Source organism: Cladophialophora psammophila, assembly GCF_000585535.1.
Source record: "Cladophialophora psammophila CBS 110553 chromosome Unknown aczJe-supercont1.31, whole genome shotgun sequence".
NCBI lineage: Eukaryota > Fungi > Ascomycota > Eurotiomycetes > Chaetothyriales > Herpotrichiellaceae > Cladophialophora > Cladophialophora psammophila.
The window spans coordinates 96,639-119,261 of record NW_006912952.1 but is presented as its reverse complement, the minus strand read 5'-3'; the positions used below and the strand labels follow the sequence as shown (position 1 = coordinate 119,261).

Here is a 22,623-nt window from a genome sequence, read left to right as displayed (position 1 = left end):
ATCAAGCAAGCTGGACACACCGCCATCGCCACCCATCGTCCAGCCACCTGGTGCCTTTCATTCGCTAACCTCCGCGATCGACTCCCCTTTCCGTCTTTCCCCTGCGAACTGATAATGCACGTCTCCCCCCGTCGCCCTCTTAGTCCACTTCCGAGGCCTGCCAATTCGCGTCCAGTTTTCTTCGGCCTTTGCAATCCCACGTGTGAAAAGAGGAAAAAGGAAATTGTGCTTCGGTTGACGGCATCAGGGTTAGCTACTGGGTACTGTCTAGTTCTTCAGCAGAACCAGGCTCGGTGCCAGGATTTTTGCCGCTTGACGATCTTGGGAGATCTTCTGCATACATGGCAGTCGAGGCAGTCTAACAGAGTCACCAGAGTTTACCCGTCATCTTGATCATCTTGATCTATGTACCAGGACTGCGCGGCGAGGTGCCATCGTGGATTTCACCAATACCGCTAGTTGCGCCATATGGTGCTGCGGTCTTTTGGTTGCACCGCCACAACCATTGCTTTTTGTGCAACTAATCGCATAGCGTCCTTCCGTTGCAGGATCCTCTATCGAAGTCAGGCATCATATCCGATCTGTCATCGACATTGTGGCATGCTGTACGAGGCACAGCGGGAACATTTTTTGTGAAGCGGCAAAAGTTCAAGAGCTTACGGAAAGACATCAGAGGGTTATCTACGAGACTGGTTTGACTGGTGCATTTGTGGTGCTACTTGCTGCAAGTGAATCTCCCCCATGTGTAGAGGTATCACCTACTTCCTGCCAGTTTTCTTCTTCATCTTGACCTTTTCAATAATCTCGGGCTTTTCCCTACATGTTGGACAATACCAATCTTCGTCCTCATCTGGAACTTTCTTCATGTTCAAGCAGCCCGTGTGGAACCATTGATAAGGGCAGTCATCGTTCTCACAGGCCACCATTTCACCGTAACTGCGCTGGTTGCAGAAACAGTAGCGTTTGTCGTCTTCTCCTTCCTCGTCTTCCATTTCTTCTTCTTCGCCCATGTCAACGTCGGGTTCCTCAGATGCAGCTTGTTGTTGCTTCTTGGTGCCTCGCCTTCCTCTTGATTGTGAGGCATCAGTCTCGGAGGCATCTGCAGATGACAACACTGAGTCTGCATCTTCCGAGGCCGCAGTCCCTCCACGTCCTCCCCGCACCGAGGGTGATTGGCCCTTTTTGCGCCCAGCAGATACCCTTCCCTTGATCGTGACCTTTTGCTTGAGCTTATTGACCTGCTGATGTGAGATAGCTTTCTTAGAAAGACCCGACTTCTTGATAGGCGCAGCTGATTGCTGTGCTCCCGTGGATCGAGGCATGCTGCCTGCCCGGCTTGCGCTTGTGCCGGTAGGAGTACCCGCTTTTGGAGTGCCTGGGCCAAGTGAAGATTGCCGGAGACCGGAAGGCTGGGCCGGAAGGGTTGTGCCGGGGAGTGGAACTCCCAATTTCCGCCGCTTGTTCTCAGCGCCCAGAGAATGTTCTCGCTCTCGTTGACGCTGTTGTTGAACGGCCGAAGCAGGCGTTGCAGGTGCCGAACTCCGCTGAAGAGGTGCGCTTCCTGTGGCAATCTGTGGCAGCTGTCTCGCCTGGGCCTGCTGCATGGTCGCAGCCATGTGCGCGTTGATCCTGGGTGCATTCGCATTGAGAGCACTAATAGATGCATTTTGTAGGGGGAGATTGGCGGGTATATCGAGGAAGGGCCTCTGTGCGTCAGCCTTGCGGCTGAAAATGCTTGGTAAGGGCGGGCCGTCGAGAAGTTGCCCATCGTTCTGCAATTCCCTAATCTTCATGTCCAGCTTCTTCACCTGCCGTTCCAAGAGACTGCAGGCCTTTTCACTCAACGCGACTTTTTGATCCTGAAGTTGGTGGCATAATTCGTAGTTCTTCTTGACTAGATCGGCAAACTCGTTCTCCTTCGGATGCGGGGCGAGTATTCCGTTGAGTCTGAGATGCTTCTGAATGTTGGCGTCTTTCTGGTTGATGACGGACATGTGCTTCTGCAGGTCCTTGTCCTTGGCCTCAATTTCTTCCATCATGTGGGTGATCTCGGCTGGTAAATTGGCGGCATCGTGAATGAATTGCTCCAACACCGATGCGCAGTCTTCGTTTGACGCCATCTCTGACAACTACGAATATGTCGGTAGAACGTAGATAAGTGAGAGGCAAGAAATATCTGGTCTTGTTCTCGCGTCTGAGAGGACGGGGTTTTCTCAGGGAGAGCAGGCCACAATAGCGAAACCTCAAGTTAATGGCGTCTCACTCCTTCACGGCTGTTTGCATTGTCCGTATAGTCCTGCTTTTTGATGAAATCCGACGTGGCTGTCACATGAGCGATGGAATGAAACGGAAGGGGGGCGAAGGCAGAAGGCTGAAGGCTAGAAACTTAATATACGGAAGAACAATTTTGACAAAGCGCAGAGGAGGCTAAACTACTTTGGGCTAGTGGCAGTGGCGCAACTTTGACGCCACCTCAAGTTTCAGTTTCACCAAGATTCCACATTGTCATCTCAGCCTTGCCTCGACCAACTCAACCCAGACCCTTCAACTATTCTTTCGACGGCTTCCGTCATCTCCAAATCATTTTGGAATCCATGCGTCCATCACTTGAGACGCTTCACACAAGAGACGGATCATATTACACTCTCAGAAACAATGCGCGGCTTATATCGCTAGAAAGAAGTCGCTGAAGGCAGAATTCCGTCGCCGGAAGTCCCCTTTTGTTGGTCGCGTCATGTACCCAGTACCCTAGGCAGAATCGAGTTCCTATCAGTCCTCTCCCGCCGCAGCTCTCGATCACGCACTCTTCAACACCGACATCATGGCAATCGTCCAGGAATACCAGGACCCTTCGTCTCTCAACCAAACCCCCACCCTCACCCTCTCTGAGAAAATTCAACGCGAGTCAGAAGCCAACGGCATCACCCGCCCAAAAGGCTACAGAGTCTCATGGCACTATAACCCATCAGTAGAGAACCATCACTTTGGTCAAACCCATCCAATGAAGCCGTGGCGTCTCACCTTGACGAAGTCGCTCGTCCTCTCCTATGGAATGCACACGGCCATGGACTGTTACGTTTCCCGCCCGGCCACCAGAGAAGAAATCGCCGCATTCCATAAGGACGAATACGTCGACTTTCTCAGCGTTGCCACTCCACAAAACATCTATGAAATGTACCCTGAACTCGCCACGGGTCCTCAAGGGTTCTCTTCCCATATCTTCGGCGTCGGAGATGACTGCCCTATTTTCGACGGACTCTACGCATTCTGCTCGAACTACGCCGGTGCCTCGATCGACGCAGCTCGCAAGCTTTGCAACAAACAATCCGACATCGCCATTAACTGGTCTGGCGGATTGCATCACGCAAAAAAGGCAGAAGCAAGCGGATTCTGTTACGTCAATGACATTGTACTTGCCGTTCTCCAGCTGCTCCGGCACCACCCGCGCGTCCTGTACGTCGACATTGACGTACACCACGGGGATGGTGTAGAACAGGCATTCTGGTCCACTGACCGTGTCATGTGTGTCTCCTTCCACAAATACGACAAGGAGGTTTTTTTCCCGGGAACGGGTCCGCTCGAATCCACGGGACCGATCCACCCGGACAACCCAGGGAAAAACTATACCATTAACGTCCCCCTCAGCGACGGCATCGACGACGAAACATACGACTACCTCTTCCGCAGCGTCGTAGAACCCACCATTAAAACCTACCACCCCACAGCTATTGTGCTTCAGTGCGGCGCCGATTCTCTCGGTCATGACCGTCTTGGGTGTTTCAATCTGAACATCCGCGGCCATGGCAATTGTGTTTCGTTCGTGAAGTCCTTCCAAATCCCTTTATTGGTTGTGGGAGGTGGAGGCTATACACCGCGCAACGTCGCGAGGGCGTGGGCGCACGAGACGTCAATCTGTATCGGCGCAGATCGCACTCTCAACCCGCAGTTACCGGAGTACATGCCACACCGTGAAGCTTTTCGGAAAGAAGGCTTTACTCTTTTCCCAAACCTTGGTGGCTGGCGAAGAGAGAACACGAACTCAAAGCAGGACGTTGAAAAGATTATACGACACGTGAGGGACCAACTGGCCGAAATCCGGACTGCTCCGAGTGTGCAGATGAAATACATCCCGCCGGACATCACAGGGTGGAGGGAGGAGATTGAAGAAGATTTGAAGGCCAAGAAGATTGAGAAGGAGGAGAAGGCCGAGGAAAAGGACGGAGCTGGAGGGCCGTTGGCCAAGGCAAGCAGGAGGAGGGAGTTGGAGAGAACAGGCGGGAGCTCGGCGCTGGCCAGCGGCGCAGCGAGCGTCAGGATGGCTGAAGGGTCCTAGCGGATATATGTAAGAATAAAGGCGAAGAGCATGATGGGCCTGCCATTCAAGGATCATCAGGGCCCGCTGGTAATGGAATATGAAATGGGAAAAAAGGGCCTATAGCCATTCTCGGGCGCTTCAAATTCAGCCGCTCCGTTCATACCCTCTGGATAAGACCGATGATACCCCAACACAGCTAAAAGACACATACACATACACATACACCCTCCATTCCATGCGTCATGAAGACAGGGCTAGTGAAGAATGGGGATGAACGAGCCCAGTTGAGCGTTCATGTGATGGAGGTGCGCTAGTAAGATGAATATTAATACCGGTCTGTCTTGTCTGTCTCCCTGCCCGTCTTGTCTGTCCATTCCCCTTTTTGTTCTTTTGCTTCGTTTCGATCGCCCGGTCACAATGGGCGAAGACAGATAGATAGATAAATAGAGGCCCTGTTCTGCCCTTCTCGGAGGGGATGAGGGTGGGTAAAAACGCCGTCGCAATGCTCGGAGCTCTGTTTTGTTGATCGCGTAGGTCCAGAGGTGGATGGATCTCTGGAAGGCATCGAAGGAAAACCAGAAAGAAGCAGCTTTGTGCTACGAAGGCTCCAGCTCCAGCTCCAGCTCAATGTCAACACGCGGCCCTCGATCGCCGTTGACCGTCACGTGTTCCTTGCCTTTCGCCTTGCCCTTGTCCATTGACCCCTTATCTCGATCCTTGACCTTCTCTTTCGCCTTTTCTTTCTCTTCCTCCTCCCTATCCGCCTCTTCAAGTCTGTCGTACCACTCATCAAAATACTTGCAGGTAGCCACATTCACCGGCCCACCGTCGCCGCAGATGTCAAATGAAGGACACCTCAAACAAGGCACTTCGCTCGACCCTCCCACTCCCAATTTCTCCAACTCCTCCTGTCGATACGCGGCTTTCCTCACGTAGTCGTGGTCGCTCACTTTCCGCTTGTAAAGTTGATGCTGTTCCATTAGGTCCTGAGGGGTTTTAAAGCAGCGGTACATGGTTACGGTGTTGTTGACGTGGTCGTCAGGGAGCTCATTGCCAACGGGTGGACGATGGAGTTTGAAAAGGCGATCATCGTAGACCATTACCTGCAGGAGTTGTGCGACAGCGTTTTGGGGTAGAATGGAGCCCGTGACTTTGATGTTGATGATATGCCGAGTTATGTCTTCAAGAGTGGGATAGGACTTGTAGCCAGGGCCAAAAGGTTTGTAGGATTTCTGAGAGGAAATCTGGTGCTTGGAAGTCCTGGCTTTATTGTTCTGTCCCTCGCCAGTCTTGGCCAGTTTAGCCCTGTCATCTCCGTGCTCCTCAAAACTGCTACTAGGACGCTTGCGTTTCTGGCCTGGGCCTTCTTCCACATCATCAGGCTTGATTTCTTGCCAGCTTTTGGTAGAAACATAATGCTCGATGACGGTGGAGATGGTTTCTATCAACCCGATATCAAGACGACCTTCGGAAAACCAAGAGCCGCCGGTGGCATCCTCAGAAGGAGTCAAGCTGGCCAGGATGTACATCTTCCGCTGCGGATGGGTGACACTTTTCATCTGCTTGATCAGCCCTCTTCCCTCCAGAACCCTGAAGACCTTCTCCACAATGTTAGTGTGGAGAGCGGTCTTGGACTGGATCTGTTTTGTCCACATTCCCGAGGTCTTTGCGCCGTCGATGACCTGCAAGACGATTTGCTCATTGCGACTGAGGTTGGAATAGCTGTAGAATAGGACAGTCAGGACTTAAGCAGATACTGCGAGTTTGGTGTGGTGTGGCATTACTCTCTTGCTGTTTCTGGGTCTACCAACTCCCAGCCTATGCCACCGCCCGCCCTATCGTGGACTCTGAACAGCGCATTTTTGGTGAGGTATTCGACGGAGGAGAGAAGGATTTGGAGGTCTTGGTTGGGGATGACACCAGCACCCAACAGTTCGGCTTGAGAGAAGACATAGCCATATGCGTACTTGGAACAGCACCAGGCATAGAGAGCATCAGCAGTGGGATTTCGAACAGGGGCGGCCGTCGAAGGACTGGGGCCCGAGGAGGTGGTGTTCTTCGGAGGCGCCATCTTGAAGCAATGGCTTAGGGGGGATGTGCTACCGATGGGGGTAGAGATCTGTGTACATGATGGGTCAAGCAGAGAGGCTGCTGACCAGGTGAGCAAGAGGCAGGATGGAACAAGATGAATGTATGGATGTCACCGCAACATGCTAGGGAGAAATTTTGTAGTTGAGTCAATTGGAAGGGTGTGAAAAGTGGGAACCGAGGATGGAGTTGTGTGTGTGTGAAGAATGGATGCTGGGAAATTTTGGCGCAGAAGATGCGACATAGTGGAATAGTGGGGTTTTGCAGAGGCTTCCATCAGGCTGCGCAGCCTTGTCCATTGCAGGCTTCTGCTGCAGGTCACCAGGCCTCCAGCCTTCTCGACACCTCACCTGAGGGCCCGTTGCTCTGCTTCCTCGGTGGCCCGTGCACCGAATTTTCTAGCAATTCCGTTCGCCTGCCCGCACTGGATCAACTAGTACAAGTACATCAGGCTGTCGGTTTCTCCAATTCATTTTCAGGCTCAGTCCCATCTTGTGAACAACGACAGCTCTACTGGGGATTCTCTTGCAACCGCTGTATTCGATCGTCCCACTGTGCTTCACTCGATTTCTCTTCATCTCGCCCTAGTTTGACTAACTCAATTACTGCCTAATCATGGCCGACGCTCTCAAGGCTGAGGGCAACAAAGCATTTGCGGCCAAAGACTTCACGACTGCGGTGTGAGTGTTCAGCCCTCAACATGCCTCCGGACATTCTGCTGACGCCTAATCCCAGCGAAAAATTCTCCCAAGCCATTGAACTAGATCCCACAAACCACGTCCTCTATTCCAACCGCTCCGGCGCATACGCTTCCATTAAAGAGTACACCAAAGCCCTCGAGGATGCCAACAAGACTACAGAGCTCAAGCCTGACTGGGCAAAAGGATGGGGTCGGAAAGGAGCTGCTCAACATGGTCTGGGTGACCTGGTCGGTGCAAAGGATGCATTTGAAGAGGCGCTGAAGCTCGAGCCTTCAAACGCCCAAGCCCGGCAAGGCCTGGAGGCTGTCAACAGAGCCATTGAGGCGGAAGCACGTGCGGACGGTGCTGATTTGGGTGGTCTGGGAAACATGTTCAATGATCCTCAACTCATCCAGAAGCTCGCAAGCAATCCAAAGACGTCCAAATACCTTGCAGATCCTCAATTCATGGCCAAGTTGCAGCGACTGGCCACGAACCCTCAAGAGATGGGCCAGGAACTCGCAGATCCGAGATTCCTCGAGGTCATGGGCGTGCTGTTGGGTGTCGACATGCAGATGGGGATGCCACCGGAAGGAGGTCCCTCTGGCGCTGAAAGAGCCACAGAAGAGGAGGATGTCCCCATGCCGGATGCTCGCCCTCGGTCCAATCCACCGCCTCAACCCGAGAAGAAGGCACCCGAACCGGAACTAGAGCCCGAGCCTGAAGACGAAGATGCCATCGCTGCGAAGAAGGCTAAAGAAGAAGCCGAGAACGAAAAGAAACTTGGGACAGAAGATTACAAGAAACGAAAATTCGACCAAGCCATTGAACACTACTCCAAGGCCTGGGATCTGCACAAGGACATCACCTACATGACCAACCTCGGCGCCGCCAAATTCGAAAAGGGCGACTATCAGGGATGCATTGAAGCTTGCGAGAAGGCCGTGGAGGAAGGCCGTTCCATGCTCGCCGACTTCAAGATCATTGCCAAAGCGTTTGGCCGAATCGGATCTGCTTATGAGAAAATGGGTGACTTACCACAAGCCATTACCAACTACCAAAAATCTCTCACCGAACACCGCACGGCCGACATCTTAGCGAAGCTCAAGGCCGCCGAGAGAGCACAGATCAAAGCTGAAAAGGACGCATACATCGACCCAGAAAAGGCAGAAGAAGCCCGCCTTTTGGGAGCCGAAAAGTTCAAAGAGGGAGACTGGCCCGGCGCCGTCGAAGCCTACACCGAGCTTACCAAGCGAGCGCCAGACGACCCACGAGGCTACTCCAATCGCGCGGCCGCACTCATCAAACTTCTTGCCTTCCCGACCGCCATCCAAGACTGTGACGAGGCCATTAAGCGGGATCCGAAATTCATAAAAGCATACCTCCGCAAAGCCCAAGCGTTATTCGGCATGAAGGAATACAACAAGTGTTTGGATGTGTGTACGGAGGCCATGGAGCATGATGAAGGCGGTAAGAACGCCAGAGAGATTGAACAGCAGCAAGCCAAGGCCTTGGAAGCAATGTATGCTGCTCGACAAGGGGAGACGGAAGAGGAGACCAGTGCGAGAATCCAGAAAGACCCTGAAATCAGTAAGTGCCCTGATCCCCTCGTTGTTTCCCTTTTAACGCATTCACCGCTCACTGCGCGGCCCCCCCCCCCGGGCTCCGAATTTCGGGATTGGTGACTAACCCGTCTCCCTCGCACAGTGCAAATCCTCTCCGACCCGGTCCTGCAATCGATCCTGCAACAAGCTAAATCCGACCCGGCGGCATTAAACGAACACATGAAGAATCCAGGAATCCGGTCGAAGATCCAGAAGTTGATTGCTGCAGGTGTTATCCGCGTGGGACGGTAGAGTAGAGTAAGAGTCATTAGTGGGATGCGAAGCGCAAGGACTCGACCGAGTCCGCTGTGGTCTAGTCTAACCTACTTGATCCATCGTCGACAGGAGATAGGGGATGGTGCATAAAGATGTGAGGTGTTTTGGGGAATGAAGGCCTCGACAAGTCAGCGTGGGAGAATGAGGATTCTTTCTGTGCGAGTATGTGCGTCGGAAATCAGCATCATGGCCCATGACTTTTTACGAGAGATTTGGCAAGCGATCTTCCATCTAATCCAGCCGTCCGTTCACCTCTCCTATCCGCCCATGAACACCCGAGCAAGTGAGGGAGGAGGGAGCTTACACAACTCCACCACCAAAAAGCAAACGTATGTGTTTCACGGAACCGAACCACCTACGTAACTACCTACCTACCTACCTATCTCCGTACAGGGTATGTACTGGTAATTCCCGCGACAGCCAGCAAAGATCATCTACGTCGATATTTCGTCTCCTTGTTTTCAATACGTCTTCTTACGTTATGTTGATCCCCCGCCTCTCCTCCCTCCTTTTTTCCCTCTCTCTGTGTGTGCGAGCCGACGTAGGTTTCATTCCCACCACCCGCCCGGGAGATAGGTGGATAGACAGGAATATATATGGCGCGATGGACACGGAGAGAGAGATGGCTACATAGTGAGTTGGTTGATTTCTATCCCTGATTCTCGTTGATTGGTTCATTGACTCATTTTTGAGAGTCAAGATTTGACCTGACTTTGATCTGATCTAGTCCGGGCCCATGGTCGCTGCCCGAATATTATATCATCTGGTTTCCTCTTTTCCAATTTGCGTCCAGCCCAAGTAGAGCCCGACACGCCCCCCCCCCTTCTGGGACTGTGTGTCCCCGAGTGTCATTGACTCGTTAAAATGCTGACTGACTGATAAACTGACTGGCGACATGAGTTCGCTGGCTATACATTTGTGTTCCTGAATATATGCCCCAAAATCGTGCTGCGTAGGCTAGGGAAACATGTTCGAGAGGAAGGAGGGCTCCCTGGTGGTTCGTCGACGTGAGAGGAGGACAACGTCACCTAGTCGTCGTCACTCAAGGCGCTCATCTTCTTGGCCAACGCTGTTGCTTTCAGATCTCGCACGTCCAGTGGGTTTGGCGGTGCACCGAACCCTCCGAACGCGTCGGGGGCGTCGGCCGCGTGCTCTCGCCGGGCCTGAACAACCAGTAACCCAGCCCGAAGCTGCCTCTCCCTGATGACTTTGACAAGCTGGGTCGCCAGCGGTCCCAAGGCGCGACTGTCCTCGCGCGCATAACTCGGTCCGGCGACGCCTGTCATGACCATCGAACCAGACATCGACGACTCGCCTGCGCCAGCACCGACGGCGGTGTTGGTCGTGGGATGGAAAGTGCCTCTGCCGATAATGACCAATGTCTCCGCAGGACTAGGCTCAGATATCGCCGCCACCACCGCATCCAGACCTGTCAGGTGCACGTCCACGACCGTCGCTCTTTCGCCGAAGCCAAAATCCAGAATGCTTGACCGGAGGGTGTCAAATTCAAAATCGAGGGGTGTCCGGAGAGTATGGACCTTCGATATGGCGGCCATCTTATCGTCGTGGTCGGTGTCTGCGGCTTGGTGGACAGCGTCCGAGTCGTCGTGGCCGGCTCTTGCGTTCAGAATCTTCAGATCTACCTTCTTATTCTTGGCTAGCTGCAGACCGAGCCGCACAGCGAAAAGGTCATCCTCACCATCACCTTGGTAGACGACGAAGAGGCGAGAACGTCCACTATCGGCCAACCTAAAGTGCACTGTCGAGTTCATCTGATCCGCAAGACTAACTCCGGTGAGTGTTCTGTTTAGTTGTCGGGTCGGTCGTTCGGCGACCGGCGAGTCAATCTTCGAAGCACCAGATGGCGTGCAAAGGACTGTCTTGTCAAGAATGACACCGACGTGGCAACTCGGCCTTGCTTGCTCAAAAATCTCTGCCGCAAGTGTCGCGAATTGTTTGTTCGCCAGTGGATCGCCCGGCTTTGCATCGAACAAGCTAGGGTACTCAGACATTGTCCCGGTCTCGGACCAAGGGACCAGCACAAGATCACTCTTGAGATCCCTCGCGCGAGATAAGAGCGTGCCCGAGAAGCTGTGATCAGGCACCACGGCAATTTGTCCTCCCACTGCGATATCACACGATTGCCCGAAAGTACCGAATGCCTTAATGACGGGGTCCCGCCCGGCAAATTCTTCAATCTCCGCAACGCGCATTACGCTGGACTCTCGTTCCGTGAGTTCCATGAGACGAAGCCCGTGCACTTGAAGAGGGCGGCGAAGACTGACTACTGAGCTCAGTGCTTGCGGGTTGTTCATCAATGGCTCATAGTTTGGAGCCTGATTCTGAGGCTCGACGGTTTCCTCCTCAGGTTTGTGGGAAAAGAGGGAAACCATGGTGAACAGGCTGGGTAGGCCGTCGAGGCGAAGATACACCAAGACCCTCTTTGCAACGTTGGCCTTGCGAAGAATGTCCGCGTCGCTGGTAGATTCCGTGTCGGTGTCGGGGCGAAGCGGGTTACCGTCCCAGTCGATCTTGCCCTGCTTCCAAAGCTCCAATTTCCGTTGATACCAAGGCGGGTATAGCCACGTAGTCAGTGGTGTTGTAGCAAACGTGGTGATGAGGGCCATGACAACGAAGATGGTGAATGTGCGGGTGCTGAGGATTTTGGCCTGTAGTCCAATGTTAAGGACGATCAACTCGACCAAGCCTTTGCAGGACATCAAAACGCCAATCGTGAATGATTCTCGCCATACCAAGCCATTCAATCTGGCTGCTACCGTCCCGCCAGTAATCTTCCCAATGAAGGCGATTGCGCACACACCGATCACGTAGCCCCATGTCAAGCCGTTGTTGAGCAGGCCCAGGTTAGTACTCAAGCCAGACAGTGCGAAATAGAGGGGAAGGAACAAAACGCCGACGAGATCTTCAATCTTTTCGGTAAGTTTGACGGCGAAGCCGCCTTCGTGGGGTAGCATTAGACCAATGACGAAGGCACCAAAAATGGGATGAATTCCGATAATCCCAGTGAAGAAAGCCGAGGCGAGGACGAGAAGGATTGTCAATGCGACTACCGTTTGAGTTGGACCGTTGGCCAGACTTCCTGTCTTTCGCAGGAACCACACGACGACGGGGCGGAAGGCAAAGGCCAAGAACAGTGTGTAACCGACAGCCACAAGGAGAATCCATAAAGCGGTAAGACCAGCGCCAGAATTAACGAGAGCAACACACAGCGCAAGCAGGATCCAACCGACGACATCGTTGCCGACTCCTGCCGACAGGACAATAACCCCGACCGGGGTGCTCAGCAGTTTCAAAGTTGTCAAAATACGGCAGAGGACGGGAAACGCCTAGGCTTGGTAAGAGATAAAGGTCGGCATCAGAACAAGGGGCACATACAGTGATTGCCATGGCCACGCCGATAAAGAGCATGTAAACGCCAAAGCTGATGGGGGCCAGCCCAGAATCACTTCGGAAATCGTGGTACAACCCCCATGCAATACCGCAACCGAGCCCGAAAGGGAGAGCCATTCCAAGAGCACCCACACTCAGGGCGATGCGCCAGTTGCTGGCGAGAAATCGCAAATCGACTTCCAAGCCGACCAGAAACAAGAACAGCACCAGTCCGAGGTTAGCAACCAGAGTAAAGGCTGGCATGGAACTGGTGGGGAAGATGGCATTTGTGAATCCGGGGATCCTCCCCATGACTGACGGGCCGAGTAGGATGCCAGTGATGACCTCGGCAATCACTCGAGGCTGGCGAAGGTAGGCCAGAGGCACATGTATGATGCGTGTGAGGATGATGACTATGGCGGCCTGGATTATGAAGAGAGTGATGGGGTTCTTTGGGTCATAATGGGTAGGATTGAGGCCTTCAAAGACACCGCCTTGGGGGGTTGCTCGAGAGCTGGCGGTGCTTGTCGCTGCCGTGGCATTGACCGTCTTCGTGATGAACTCGGTCACGGTCGCGGTGGCCATATTGGCGAGCCTGAGGGGTAACGAATTCTGGGCTCGACGAGATGCGGACTGGACGTGAATATGGGAGAGCTGGAGATATATAAAAAGCAGAGGAATCGGAAGATGGTGTGCTTATGGCTGTTGGCATGTGGCAGGCAGGGCTCTCGGGCAGACTAGCTTCGATGCGGTCAGCTGCATCGAGGGCAGCAGGCACGCACCACAGTGGATCCGCCTGATGAGGCGGTTTTTGTACTTGTTACTTGTTGGTAGGTCTCGTAATAGTGTATGTGTAAGCCAATCCAGGCCCGGGCTGAGACGATGAGACGAGCCAGGTGCCCACTTGCAACAGTCCCGTCTTGCCGTGTGGAGACTCGAACGGCGACAGACAAGGACTTTGCAATGAGGATGGAGGGCAAGTCAGGCGATGTCTCGTCTTTGTCTTTGACCTCGAGTCTTGTGGTGGCGGGGGGGGGGAGGGGGGCAGGAAGGGAGGGAGGCAGGAAGGGAGGGAGGCGGTGGTGTGAGCAAAAAGAAGGAGGAGGAGGAGGAGGAGGGAGAGGAGACGGCAAGACTCAAGACCTCCACCATCCAGACCTGAAGACTGACCTGACTGACTGACCTACAGTACAAGTACCCTGGAGCAACCTGGAGGTACCCAGTAGTGAAGGACCCAAGGACCACACACCGCCCACGCAAACCACGCCGCCCCTCTTTTCTCTTTTCACCTGCGAATGAGCAGGATGGGATTCCTGTTGCCTGAGGCCTTGGAATTTCCTTGACTTGCCTCGTGCAGGGTGTACGCAGTACCCAATAGAGCTCTCTTACCACCCTTAACCCTACCTAGCCTACCTGGCCGAGTCTACCTACTGGTAGGTATGTGGGATGCCGGCGCAACGACCCCCCCAGTGACCCGACTACTTAAGCAACTCGCGTACAGGGCCTAGAACCCTGGATTGCGATCCTTTTTCCTAACAAGTACTTATTATACCAACAAGGGGGGCGTGACCTGAATAAAAACGGCAAGCCAGTGAGTGCTACTGAAATCGTGCTACCATGTCAAAAGATCACCACGTTTCTCGCGTCGTACGCCGGCTGCATGGTTTCTTTCTCTTCTTCAATACCTCGTTCCGTTCGCCCTCACAATCTGCCACCCCACATCCTTCCCCCACGCAAGACTGTTGAACTCGACCATGGCCATGTTGATCTGCTCCAGGCCTTCTGTAACATAGAGCAGGTCGACGCCCCTGACGTCCTCGATTCCTGAACCGACTCCGCTGGCAGCCCAGTAGAACGCAATCCGACTGCAGTCGTGAAAGATGTCTAGCGTGGTTAACAGTGGGATGGGTGGGTTCTGCAGCACGGCAGCGATAAAGCCGTCCTTGCCATCGAAAGTGGCGTTGCCCAACTACTCTCATGTCAGGGTTGATCACAGCGTGACGAGTTCCCAAAGGGAGGAAAAGAGATATTTGGCTGCGAAAACGTACTGAATTTCCGGCTAGAGCATTGATCGCATCGCTTGTCTCCAGGAACTCCCCTGCAATAAGTGTTTGCGCTGCTGCGCTCGCGCTCGCGCGATCTGGCGAGGTGAGGATGGTCTTCCACGCACTGACTATGCTTGTCGCTTGGGCGTCACTCAGGCATCCAGCAGCTGCCAGAGCGGCTGGCGTGGTCAGAGGAAGGCTCGGAGTAGCGGTGACGGTGACTGGGGGAAGGGTAACACTCAAGGTCGATGGGACGGTAATGGTATCAACGACCGCTGGACAAGGTCTGTTCGCCCTCGCGAGGAGGCCGAGGAAAGAAGCCGAAGAAGTCGATGCTAGAAGAAGCACCGCAATTGCACTGGCTCGCATGGCGGCTGTCACAGAAATCAACGGATAACACGATCGAGGTCTGTCAGGCCAGAGCCTCCCGACCGTGGCCACGCACTTTTTATAGCAGAATGGAGTTTTCCAGTCCCGTCAAGGAGAATGACCAAAGCTATCTGAGACATGCCAGTCTGCATGAAATTGTCGTGTCACCGGGGCTCGGACATTCTTTCAACTAGGTGGCTGCTTTGCAAAACAAGCCAGGAGCTTTGTAGTCCCCCCTCAACAACGAAAACCTCTCCGCAGGATCCCATTCGTACTTCTGTTCATTTAATTTGGCATTCAGGTAATTGTGTTTCATGGCTGCGGACAAAAGAACGCAAAATCAGACACGGCCAGGGGTATATGTGTTCGGAACCTCCACTCCTTGCTTCGGCGACGCTATATATAATCGACTTCCTCAACACGTGATGGAATCCAAGCGATAGATGACGTTCAAGAACATGCAACAGGGCCCAATTCAATAACAATTGCATAGTCCAAGGTTCCAAATGTGAACAGTAAACATTCGTAAATGCTCAACATCACCGGTGACGCTTGGCCTTGTGTGCCAGCGGGCTTGCCGTTGATGGCAGAGCCGACGGTCGCAGCGAGCTGTGGCCCGGGCGCACCGGGGTTTGTGTGCAGAAGGCGCAAACATAGGGTTCGGGCCTCCGTCGATGGTCGATGCCCGCGCAGGAAGTGTGCAGCCACTTCGTACACGAATCGCTGCAGGAGGCCACATCAGTAAATGCAATACCGTAGAGGACGAGACCAATCGCCGATTTTCACCATCGGAGCGTTGCGTAACTTACCATTGGATCATGGGCATCAACCCGTCAAGCACGGAAGACTTGCACAGGCACCGTATGCTCACGTTGCTTGCCAAGCTTTCCCTGTCAGTGCTCGGGGTCGCTAAATCTGGATCTGTAATTGTTGTTGGCGACGCGTTATACAGGGCATATTGGCTTTGCTGCAAGGGAGGAGAAGAATGCAACTGGTTTGGATTATGGCTGTCCCCTTGTGCCGATGCGGATCGAGAGCGATCTTGGATTATGGCACGCAATGCATGTTGGGCATCGCCACTCGGCTCTTCCTCCATTAATACGTCGCCTTCAATAGTAGATCCAAGAACGGGTCGTTGCTTTCGACCATGATATCCATCGGTTCCTCTGGTAATCGAAACACTAGAGGCAGAGCCTTGATAAGATGACTGTCTCGCAGAGCTGACCGAGGCCATGGTAGAACGGGAACTGGTCTTTGAATGACCATATAGCCTGTCCGATTGGCTGTGGAGGATGTTAAAGTCTTCGTCGTCAAAGGACTCGGCGCCGCTGTCGGATGGTTCATCAATGTCCATATCTACAGCATTTTCAGTCATGACTGTCTTGGCTACGCCATTTTCGTCAATTGCCAGCGACAGAGACGGTCGCTTGGCATTGCGACTGCTGGTGAGAATTCGCAATATGGGGTCCGCATTCAGCTTGAGAGGAGATGAGCGCCCTGATCGCTGCCGGTTGTAGTCAAAAGGTACGGGAGAGTTGCGTCCTGGACGGTTGGCATGAGTCTGGAGTTTGAGGCTGCGATCGTTCCGCACTCCCGAATGTGTCAGGCTTCTCTTGAGACCCGGTCTGCTGTCCTTCTTGGGAGTGACAGGCCGTCTTAAGGCTTCCATTACCGATCGGGTGATTGACGGTTTCTTCATCTCCGCTCGCCGCATACGCTTCATCTCCTCCTCTCGCCTAGATTCCTCAATCTGATGTGCGTAAGCCGGCCGTTCGGGGACAGGGTTCTGCGCGAAGTGACCGTGAAATTGGTCAGAGGTGCCAAACCGGCGTGCTGGCGAGCTTAGAAACATGCTTGGATTCTCCATTTGTGGTGGAAGCACACGAGGCGAGGTAGTGAAAGGCGCAGGAAAGGCAGAACTGTCGATATTGGAGTAGCTCGCCGAACGGGGTAGGCTGGGCAAGTCATAAGGCTGTTCCTCTAACAAGGGGTCTTGGGAAACGAAGTTAGGTACCACTGTGGATGAAGAGTTAAAAGAGCTGCTTAGTGCCACTGGGCTGTACTGAAAAGAGGCTTGATATTGACCGGACAAAGATGGATTATTGAAGTCCATGTTAGAGGGGTCCCAAAAGAGCCTTTGACTTGTATATATTGGTGCCGTGGCCGGCCCGGCCGGGAACTGGTGGGCGTACATATCTGGAGAGAGCTGCAGCGTTGGAAAAAGGCTTGGAGACTGTTGTTGCATATATCTGCTCGGCGTTTCCGGAGGACCCATTAAGGACCTTTGATTTGAAGACATGGTGAAGGACGCCAGAATGTCGGTGTATTTCGCGGTACCTGCTTATATATTCTGCAACTTGGAAGGTGAACACCCTTTCGAGGCTCAGTGTCTCCGCAAGGAAAGCCTCCGCAATGTCACTCCGGTCTGGACAGTCTCGTTATCAAGAGCTGGATTGCAGTGATTGCTAGCGCACGTGTGCCAGCCTCAAAGGCTCAGGGGGCGTCCTGTCACAATGTCCAGACCGATTGCTTTTGCTTGTATCTTGCAGACGACAACCTCCTCTTGCTCGACTTCGGAAGAAACTCCAGCGACAACAGGCTCGGGAGGGATATTCGTCTTCGTTGTGGGACCCGGATAATGGTCCGCCGATCATGGAAGACTGCGAAATGGCAAGGCGATGTCTAAACCAAACCGTTAGATCGGTCCGAATGATAGACAGAACAGCAACATTCATCTGGGACGCCTTCCTTACTCATTGACTAAAGATTCACTGAGATTACCCCCGTCGAGGATGAGGGTTGCAGCAATGGAAATGTCGCGCCTGTGCTCAGAACAAATTCGTCCCAGGTCTCGGTTTTTTTCCAGGAGCTGTTTCTGGCTGATATGTGAAATGAATTCCAGCCTGATCTCCTGCGTCGCATGGGTCTTTCGAGGCAAAGCTAAGTTGCAAAGCCACAAGAATTTGGAGGGAGGAGGTCCGTACGCCAGTGTGGAATGTGGTCAAGGAGGGTCGACGATGCATTCAATCAGGGATGCATGCTGGGTGAAGGGCTTTTCAGTTTGGCAAGTTCTATCCCCTTGATGCATTAGGAGTCAGCTGTAAGGCCTGAGACGTCGAGATCATGATTGGGCAGGCAGAGACGCAGGCGGGAAGTCTGAACGGAAGCAGGCAAGGTTGAGCAAAAAATGGAATTGAACCTGAGGTGGGATGGGTGGATTGTGGATAGAAATTCTGACAGGGACCAGGCCCGGAGAGCAGGCCACAGACAAGGCATCTAGATGACGGAGATGTCGAATTGACACATGGGCAGCGACCTGGCATTGGACAAGATGATGGTGGAGGTTCGCCTGTCGCCCTTGTTTCGCTACAGTATACGAGGCAGAAGCGGGCATGATGGGCCGACAGACTGTTTTTGGTGTACGAGGGAGGTACGGAGTAAAGAGTCCAGGTTAAGGGAGCCAAGGCGATACTTACCTAGGTAGGTCTTTAGGTGCCTAGTATGATCTATGGTGTGCCAAATGAGTGGTAAGGTGATAGTCATTGGCACGCGAGCCCCAATGCGAGATATTGGGCAGGTACTCGGTACAGTAGCGTTCGCTACCGCAGCTCACAAGTACCAGGCTAGGGGTCCCTGTGGGTGCTTGTGGGTGCCTGTGGGTGCCTGTGTGCCTGTGGGTGCCGGTGGGTGACCTGTAGGGCCAGACGGAGGGCCAGACGGCATCATCGTCAGGCACTCAGGCACCCAGGCACCCTGACACCACCAAGATATCCGATTACCCAGGCATTCCGGGCACTGAAAAGGCGCAACGGTGGAGTGCCGTCCCCTGCTGCCCTGGCTAAAGATGCAACCTTTTCTTCCGACCCCCTAGCCTTTAGCCATTTAGCCTTTAGGCCACTGGTCTTGGTGGCTCATCGTCTGCAAGTCTTTCGGCATCCATCGCTAAAATTCTCCCCAACTTTTTCTCATCTCAACCTCAACCTCCGCTCTGTGGCTTCAATCCAATTTCCACGCTGTCGACATGGTGGGGTATCGCATTGCCGATCTCCAACTATCGATCGATATGCCCTAGCAGTCGGTGACGAGTACTATGTATGTCTATCAGATATGACTTGTGGAAACCCCATCCGACTTGCTGCTTATGCTGTATGGTGTTGTTCCGGTACGATTTGATAGGTCACAAAAGATGAAACAGTGCATGCAGACCCTGACTTCTACACCTACGAGCAGATGCAGATTGATGATTCACCAGAGCTCCAATCATCACCCGGGTGGTCAGTTATCAATCTCCCAACCCAATGACAAGCTCACATGTGGAAGACGTTTACGCCACGGGAAAGCCATGTTCAAAGGAGCTCTCAACAGTTTGCCTCCTCGCTAACCTTACGTGCATTATGCACACTCGTTCCTATGCGAAGAGGGTCCCGCGAGTCTGCCACCTCCTGTGGATGACCAGCCACTGGCTTCGCTCTGCGACATACCTGACTCGGGAACTTCTTGTTCGGGTTAATGTTCATCATCCCATGTTTCGATGCCCCTCCACACTTCTTGTCTGTGGCAGGTTGGTTACCTTCCCTCGGCCCAAAATGCCTTCAAGGTTCGGGTCTTAACCTTGTTGGCGACGCAATATCGCGTTGCGATATGTTCAGCTAATTCCCCAGACTCCATGTCAAAGGGGAAATTGGCCCCTCACGCAGCTGGCAGCATACCATCCCGAGCGCTTCAACACACCCTCCTCCTTTAATGGCCCAACAAAGGGGACCGTCGGTGCATGGGCCAGAGTGTGCATGGGCAACTTTGAGCGAGATGTATTGGAGGGCTTTATTGCTCCACGGAACAGCACATGAAACTGTTCTCCTATTGAGCTCACTGTGGTGGGATGGTTCTTCCTTCTTTCCTCTATTCCTATTCTTCTTCCTCCTTTCTCAAGAGCTCTCAGACCTCCGTTCTTACCTTATGTAAATCCTTCACTCCAGCTCGAAGCTCTCCCTACAAGCCGTCCTCACCTTGATCCTCTGACCACGATTCCCATCACCGGAAGCTCGAGACTTCGCGCCCCAATGCGGGACGCCAGTTGAATGCTTTATCCGTATCGGCACCGTCAGCGGACAGGGATCTTAAAGTGAGTGGAAAAATATGTGGATACCGCGAACATCAGGTCAAACTCGGCCAGACACATGGGTAGATGTCTGCAACGTCGCCGTCGTCCCCTGAATCATAGTCTGCGCCCTTTTCCAGGAGGAACCTGAAGATGCGATGATCTCATCTAGCCGATCATTGCGTACGACATAACAAAGAGGATATCCAAAACGCACCGAAGCACCGAATTCGAAGAGCAGCTGGATGAACTTCGAGAGAGGCACGCTCGGCCGCCATTGATAGAGTGGTGATGTCGAAGTTGCGGCGGGCATTATGTTTAGCCCCTCTCTAGCAAATATGTAGTGGGCTCGAAATCAGAGAGCGATTCAGGACGTGGCAGTAAGTATCTTCGTTCCATCTCAGTCCACACGACAGCTCACACACGCTAGACGTGGAGGATACCTGGTCGCCAGTGGCTGATTAACATTATAACCGTGAAGAAGAAAGATCTCGAGGATGGCGTAAGACTTCTGTGCAACACCGTGCTCGAAGTCACGCTTGGTTGGTTTGACGAATTGGTAAAACAAGACGGCCGAGGATTGTCAAGTCGTCTTCCCTTTTGATTGCCTTTGCCTTCTTTCTTTTTGACTGTGGTTTCCTGCGTCTCGACGGGACCACCGTGTATGGCAGACATCAGGACCAGGCGGGAGTTCCCCTGGACTTGTATTACTACAGGACAGATTGTAGAAGAAAACGAAAGGTGGGACTTGGAAGAGAGGTAGGTCCGGATTACCGAGTACTCGGTACAGGCAGCGCTTCACGCGTGGCAAGCGCTTCTCGCTCATGGCGGATCCATTTATGTCGCTTGTTCTTGGCCATTCTGGGGTGGAATGGTCCTGATCTGGCTGTTAACAGCTCACCATTTTTGGGATCGAGACAATATCAGGACGGATTGGAGAGCTGAAGACAGCAGGGCTGGCAAGGGATGGTGAGATGGGTCTCCCAAGGTTTCCCCAGTCCAGGGGAATCCGGTGAATGGGGCAGCCCCGTAGCCGAGGTATCTAATCACGTGGTGCTCTGACTTCATCAATAGCAAATTATGTGGTGAGGTACTCACTTAAAGTAGCTAGCTCGCTAGGTCGCTAGTAACCAAGAATTACAGTAATCGCAGATATACTTACTTGGCCTCGCTTATAACTTTATTTCGACCCTTCCCGCTTTGATTATTGCAATTCAGGAACAAAGAGGATGCACAGAGATGGCTACGAAAAGGAGAGGTGAAGCAATGCCTTTCTGACAAAGAATTCTTTGCTACCCTTCTCACCTTCCATCCTACGACACCCGCCGCCCCAGCACGATGCCATTGGTGAGTGGCCCTTGCGAGGCAGTCCAAAGTTCCAGAAATATGCCAGAAAACTTGCCTTCCTGAAAGCAGGCCGGCCGCGACTCATTTTTAACACGCTAGATCATCATTATTAGGTGACATCAGGTACGAAATAACAAATAGACTGACTTTGACCGATCCATCATTCGTGAATTCTGGTCCTCGTGCCACGTCACCGAGCCGATGTGGGTGATTCAGGTAAGTGAATCGCCGTAGTCCCAAATGATCCCATCGTCGTTCATTTTCTGCCAATCCCCTCGTACGATTGACCTGTCGAGCCATGATGTCGTTGGGTAGAAGCTTCGGTGGCGCTTTGCTGACCGTTTTCAGCCCATCGGCCCCAGGTTCAAGGGCTTTTGGTGATGGCTTTTGCAGTTTTGGGCCCAAACCATGTTGTTCTGAAGCCTGTGGAGCTTCTGGCGCGCTTCCGGGCGTCATGTAACCACAGTGCGGTTTTACGAGCTGTTGTCGGTTAGCAAGGCCAAAATCAGCTCACATAAAAAATAGTCGTCGTTGTTCTACGGCGTGTAGAAAATATGTCCGAGCTTGACCTCCCGATCGACCGAGCCTCGGAAGGCTAGATACATAATCTAGCGCCTCGAGCATTTCACGTAATAGCCGCTTAAGCATCTTAGGTTTAGTACATAATATTCTCGGAGATTTCTCGAGCACATCGCCTAGGTTTCGGACTGGAGGCTCAGGAAAATTCCGGTGATTGAGTTGTTCAAACCTTCAGAACCCAAGTATTTGACAGTGTTTTTCTGAACGCATTGTAGGTATGCAATATTGTAGCCAACATATGAAGGAATGAACGTGGAATATACCAGAGACAAGTTTTGCCTCACGCTATCATTAGACCTCTTCTTTCGACATCGCAAAGCCAACACTCGGGGGCGAGCGCGTTGTCTTAACCGCGACGAAACGACCCGAATCCTGATTCACGCCTTTGTTTACTTCACCGTACATTTATACTCTGAGCTTTCAAACCTCAATCGCTCGCTGGGCGGCATCAATGGGTAGTTTGTGAAGCCGGGGTATTGTACTAAGAAGGTCCGTAGGCCCATCCTCGACCGATTGCTCCCAGCGAAGATTTTATACTCGTGCTTCCACCATTTGAGATTCTTTCTCCGTCTCTTGTAACAGGTCCTCCCGCCCCTTGGCCCATCTTAAGTCGTCGCCGGGCCTAATTTTATCCTTCGTACCCGGCCATAAGACGGCCTAGTGAAAATGTCCATCTACCATAAAGGAATCCGGCTCTGTTTTAGTGCTGAAGAGTCGAGACCGGTCTCAGCACATAATTTGATGGGACTCTGGATGCTCCTCCAAAAAAAAAAAAGGACTTAGGAAATGTCCGCGCCCGGCATCATAAGGTCGATATTCTTTCCCGTTCTCA

The 22,623-nt window shown here is 52.9% G+C and overlaps 7 protein-coding genes across 7 annotated transcripts; 2 read left to right on the top strand and 5 right to left on the bottom strand.

Annotated features, from left to right (window-relative positions):
• Nucleotides 1-758: 758 nt before the first annotated feature.
• A1O5_12096 (uncharacterized protein) lies at nucleotides 759-2,120 on the bottom strand (the record flags this gene model as incomplete). The annotated part of the gene is made up of 1 exon (XM_007752665.1): nucleotides 759-2,120. One exon carries the CDS (start codon nucleotides 2,118-2,120, stop codon nucleotides 759-761), a length of 1,362 nt encoding a protein of 453 aa, XP_007750855.1.
• Nucleotides 2,121-2,821: 701 nt separating this feature from the next.
• A1O5_12095 (histone deacetylase HOS2) lies at nucleotides 2,822-4,333 on the top strand (the record flags this gene model as incomplete). Its single annotated transcript, XM_007752664.1, has 1 exon — nucleotides 2,822-4,333. The coding sequence occupies one exon, from the start codon at nucleotides 2,822-2,824 to the stop codon at nucleotides 4,331-4,333; it is 1,512 nt and encodes a 503-aa protein (XP_007750854.1).
• Nucleotides 4,334-4,911: 578 nt separating this feature from the next.
• On the bottom strand, nucleotides 4,912-6,386 carry A1O5_12094 (uncharacterized protein; the record flags this gene model as incomplete). Its single annotated transcript, XM_007752663.1, has 2 exons — nucleotides 4,912-6,037; nucleotides 6,100-6,386. The coding sequence occupies 2 exons, from the start codon at nucleotides 6,384-6,386 to the stop codon at nucleotides 4,912-4,914; spliced, it is 1,413 nt and encodes a 470-aa protein (XP_007750853.1).
• Nucleotides 6,387-7,018: 632 nt separating this feature from the next.
• A1O5_12093 (stress-induced-phosphoprotein 1) lies at nucleotides 7,019-8,939 on the top strand (the record flags this gene model as incomplete). Its single annotated transcript, XM_007752662.1, has 3 exons — nucleotides 7,019-7,083; nucleotides 7,139-8,673; nucleotides 8,791-8,939. The coding sequence occupies 3 exons, from the start codon at nucleotides 7,019-7,021 to the stop codon at nucleotides 8,937-8,939; spliced, it is 1,749 nt and encodes a 582-aa protein (XP_007750852.1).
• Nucleotides 8,940-9,991: 1,052 nt separating this feature from the next.
• A1O5_12092 (uncharacterized protein) lies at nucleotides 9,992-12,938 on the bottom strand (the record flags this gene model as incomplete). The annotated part of the gene is made up of 2 exons (XM_007752661.1): nucleotides 9,992-12,310; nucleotides 12,360-12,938. The coding sequence occupies 2 exons, from the start codon at nucleotides 12,936-12,938 to the stop codon at nucleotides 9,992-9,994; spliced, it is 2,898 nt and encodes a 965-aa protein (XP_007750851.1).
• Nucleotides 12,939-14,031: 1,093 nt separating this feature from the next.
• A1O5_12091 (uncharacterized protein) lies at nucleotides 14,032-14,767 on the bottom strand (the record flags this gene model as incomplete). Its single annotated transcript, XM_007752660.1, has 2 exons — nucleotides 14,032-14,322; nucleotides 14,402-14,767. 2 exons carry the CDS (start codon nucleotides 14,765-14,767, stop codon nucleotides 14,032-14,034), a joined length of 657 nt encoding a protein of 218 aa, XP_007750850.1.
• Nucleotides 14,768-15,306: 539 nt separating this feature from the next.
• Nucleotides 15,307-16,634, bottom strand: A1O5_12090 (uncharacterized protein; the record flags this gene model as incomplete). The annotated part of the gene is made up of 2 exons (XM_007752659.1): nucleotides 15,307-15,490; nucleotides 15,577-16,634. The coding sequence occupies 2 exons, from the start codon at nucleotides 16,632-16,634 to the stop codon at nucleotides 15,307-15,309; spliced, it is 1,242 nt and encodes a 413-aa protein (XP_007750849.1).
• Between the last annotated feature and the right edge of the window lie 5,989 nt (nucleotides 16,635-22,623).